The sequence below is a fragment of the Laetiporus sulphureus genome (genome assembly GCF_001632365.1).
Source record: "Laetiporus sulphureus 93-53 unplaced genomic scaffold LAESUscaffold_192, whole genome shotgun sequence".
In the NCBI taxonomy this organism is placed as follows: domain Eukaryota; kingdom Fungi; phylum Basidiomycota; class Agaricomycetes; order Polyporales; family Laetiporaceae; genus Laetiporus; species Laetiporus sulphureus.
The window spans coordinates 26-3,947 of NW_024468701.1; the positions used below are offsets into that span (position 1 = coordinate 26).

At 53.0% G+C, this 3,922-nt stretch overlaps 2 protein-coding genes across 2 annotated transcripts; one reads left to right on the forward strand and one right to left on the reverse strand.

Annotated features, from left to right (window-relative positions):
• Positions 1-351: 351 nt before the first annotated feature.
• On the forward strand, positions 352-2,617 carry LAESUDRAFT_718615 (uncharacterized protein; the record flags this gene model as incomplete). Its single annotated transcript, XM_040907465.1, has 8 exons — positions 352-426; positions 619-721; positions 757-1,002; positions 1,058-1,117; positions 1,174-1,523; positions 1,628-2,233; positions 2,337-2,423; positions 2,459-2,617. 8 exons carry the CDS (start codon positions 352-354, stop codon positions 2,615-2,617), a joined length of 1,686 nt encoding a protein of 561 aa, XP_040757282.1.
• An 81-nt stretch (positions 2,618-2,698) lies between these two features.
• On the reverse strand, positions 2,699-3,899 carry LAESUDRAFT_718616 (uncharacterized protein; the record flags this gene model as incomplete). The annotated part of the gene is made up of 4 exons (XM_040907466.1): positions 2,699-2,812; positions 2,951-3,124; positions 3,272-3,341; positions 3,689-3,899. Coding segments are annotated over 4 exons (569 nt in total), but the record flags the coding sequence as incomplete, so codon positions are not given.
• Between the last annotated feature and the right edge of the window lie 23 nt (positions 3,900-3,922).

Sequence of the window (3,922 nt, forward strand, 5' to 3'; positions counted from 1 at the left end):
GATGGGTCCGCCGCGCGGTGCGGGCGTGGAGAATGTCGTGGTCGTCCCGTTGCCGAGGCATGAGCGCGAATGGGGAGGCTGAAATCAAAGTCATGTACCCTTTATTGTTGGTGTACCAATGATTGGAAGTCAAATATTTCCACCAAATGTTTCCTCTATTTCATAGTTCCTACCCGACTGCAAGACGCCCGTGGCTCACGTGGAGTAGACGCTCGTTGCGTGTTGACGCGGTGGCTTTCACCAGCATGTCTCTGCGACTCAGTCGATGTCTCATTCTATTTATCTGAACCTTTTCGTCAATCCGTATCTCAGTGAGCCTGACGCTAACGTGCTTTTAATCCGACTTGAGCCATGCAAAACTGCACAGCACGCAATGGACACCGCATCGCACCTCAGCGTGATCGTAGACTTGTCACCAACGAGTCCGTGAGGTTCTTTCTGTTTTGGGCAAACTGTATGTCCTGTCGAATGACGGTAACGGACGCTCTATAACTTCATGATACTTCTATATTGTTCATACATGACAACATAGCTGTCGTGTCTTGAACAGAAACCGACTCCAGTCAAACTTCATATGCTGTATCGCATTTGAACGCCGTGACTCTTACCAAAACACAGCAGCTGGGCAAACGAGCGTCGCTGATATTCATAGACAGTTCGGAGATCATTTATACTCGACGGTACGACGCAGCAGTACATACCAAGCTACGTGATCAGGAAGGTTAGTTTTACTTCTCCACCTCGTATGATAATCAGGTCAAGGAACGTCTCAGTTCTTAGATGCGCAACGGATACACAACCTCTACCTTCAAGGGCTCCATTCCCTAGGGCGCGCTAACGCGGACCACACAATCCTGCTGTTAAACACGTACACGAAGCTGAAGGACGTCGCGCGTCTGGACAGCTTCATTAAGCGGAAGTCGTCGTGCGCGACAGACGAGCTTCCGTTCGACCTTGACAATTCGATCCGTGTTTGCAGGCAGGATATTTCGAGCATGCTTCGTACCTCGCCAAGAAATATGAGCGCCACGAAGACTACCTGAGGATACAAATTGAGGGCTCGGGAACTACAAGGATGCATTGGTGTACCTCGGGCGATTCGGTGCCGAGGCAGTAGGTATTCGCAGCAACAAGTTAGAGCTTCTGCTGATAGGATATCATATCGAATCGTAGGCAGAAGCAAATCTGGCTCGTTATGGCCGAGCTATGCTGACAATCTCCCTGAACTTCTCATCGACTTCTGTGCGAGTCTCGCACCGTCGCCCTTCGAAGACGAAGGCGAGATCAAGGGTCCAACGCGACAAGCAAGAGGCGGCGGCCCATCATCCTTTTCCTATATTGTGTTGGACAAGTCGTCTACACCAGCTCCAGCAATGCCCACGGACGGGGCGGCACCTTCGTCCGCGCCGAGTATGACCGCCAGACCCGGTGGACGGGCGCGCCGAGACTCGGTGCAGGATGTGTCAAGAACGGCCACTTCTTCCCCGGCTACCCTAACAAACCCGTCTCTAACAAAGGCGAGAGTACAAAGTATGAAGCGCTAGTCTCCTTGTCTTGTTTCGTGTACTTCATTGACCACGTGGACTATCTTGTGCACTTCTTGGAGTCCGTCACCCTGCGGCGATAGGGTCAGACCGTCGATCCGTCCGCACCACACGCTGTGGTTGAGAATGACCCGAATGCGGATGAGGAAGCAGAGAAGTGGGACCAGATCGCAGTGGAATACCCTGCTGGAGCTTTCCCTCATCCAGGATGGCGCATCACCGGAGCAGATTGGCTTGCCGACGCCCAACAAGGTTATGCGCGTCTTGCAGAGCGACAATATCTTACGCATGCATTGGTTCTATGTTCCACGCGCTCCTTCACGCAGGGCTTGATACTTCTCTGGGAGCGCTCGAGGATGTACGAGGGCATCCTGCGCTTCTGGATGGGTGCCTATCGTGCGAAAACACACCCTGATGCGCCCGCCGAGGTCGTCCGTGCGCTGAATAAGTACGGTGACGGTAAGCCCAGACTAAACCCGCTCATGCTGAAGTTCTTGACGTCAACACCGCAATTATTATCGCGGCATGCTGAGGACTTGCAAAATATTCTCAGGGTCGTCGACGAGCAAGGAATCATGCAGCCGCTGAGCGTCGTGCAAGTCCTGAGCAGGAACGGTGTCACGAGCGTTGGCTTGGTGAGACAATGGTTGATGACGAGGGTCAGGCAAGCTCAGCAGGAAGTTGAAACTGTGAGTCTAGCCCCCACGTTCTTCGGGCAATGTTGTCTGGCCTAACGTTATGACCCAGGTGCTTGGATAAGATCAATTGCTGACGACATTTTCCTTGACATAGGATCAACAAGTCATCGACTCATACTTCAACGAGACGCGGGAGAAGCTGCGCCAGGTAGAAGACTTGTCAGACCCTGATCAGCCCAAGGTCTTGCATGTCACGCAATGTTCAGACGCCTCCAGGAAGAATATCACGTCGCGCATGTGGTCTTCCAGCTCGTGGACCTTGACCAGTGCTGCGGCCTTCTCCCGTTCCGCCTGCTCTGCATGCGAGAGTTCAATCTGTACAATGGCGTTGTTTTCCAGTCCCATAGAGAGCACATCGGACGATACTGCGAGTAATATTAGAGGCGGGGGGAAGGTGTATTGAATGCGGCCGAGCTCAAAGAGCGGAGTGGTTTCGGCTTGCTCCTGCATGTCACTTTAGCGGAAGTGACGTGGTTTGACCATGATCACGCTCAAATCCCTCATACTGTACTTGCGGTAGTGCCAAGGCTCCTCCTTGCGAGAGACCAGGCGCGGAAGCGTGCTCGACATCTGCGAAGGAGTCAATAAGATGAGCTCTTCAGGTTAGCAAGAAAGAAACTCACGAACACTCATCGAAGGTCGAAGAATACTACGCGTCGAGCACGTGCTGCCGTCCCGTCGTAACGGTGGCGTTCGTCATCCGGGGACCGTGAGTCTCGGCACAATCCTCCACTCTTCATTGACGATCTTTCCTTCTCGCAATCGCATTCTGGCGCCACAATGAACGCAGGCGTTGGCCGCATTGAGCCCTGCCTCGCCAATAGTCAACTGTGCAGAAAGCTGAGCGCCGATATCTGCTGTAAATCCAAACTGATTCGTTCTCTATGCATCCTTACTGCACGCAGCATTAACATCTGCTTTATTTAGCTAAAATTGAGTGCCGTGGAGTGCGCCGACATTTGCTCAGACTGGATCAACATCACCGCCTACTATCGTGCCTGAGCCTGTTACACCGCCCCCAGGACGTACCTCCTGCACATTCCCACCCCATGTCAACCCTGTCCGCTTCTCATCACCATCTGCTTCCCAGTAATATGGGCTTATTGATCATTGGAGGTCCGTCTAAGTCCCTGTCTGCATGATTGATACCATAGTCCACTTTGTTGATGTCATCCGCCATTTTTATGTCACCAAGTAAGAAGAATACTTGTCAGGACGAGGGCGTGAATAGATCCTTGGCATATTCGATCAAAGAACGGAGACTGGCTATCCCGTCGTTTGAGCTTCCCGGTCGCCGCCTGCGTTCTATGCGATATCCCAATGTCGCGACGTGTCGGAATGCGACTGGATGGTTGGTGGCGTTCAGCGGACGTCCCTGTCGCCATAGTTGGTGCCTAAAGGCGCGACTCATATCCTTCGTTCACGAGCAGAACGAGAGCTTCATACCGGACAGTCCCACATAAAAAGGAAAGAGAAGGACGTTCTAGCGACATCATCTTCTGCTCAAGCCAAGCAACGAACTCGGCGTCTGAACCTGCAAAGGCACGGGCGCGGGCAACATCGGCCTCGTCGTCGCCCAATTCGCGCTCGTTGGGGATCTCGATGACAGCTTCGATACCGAGGACGCCGAAACCAACCCCGTAGGTGATGTGCTCATCTGCAGCAGAAACGACGTGCGCG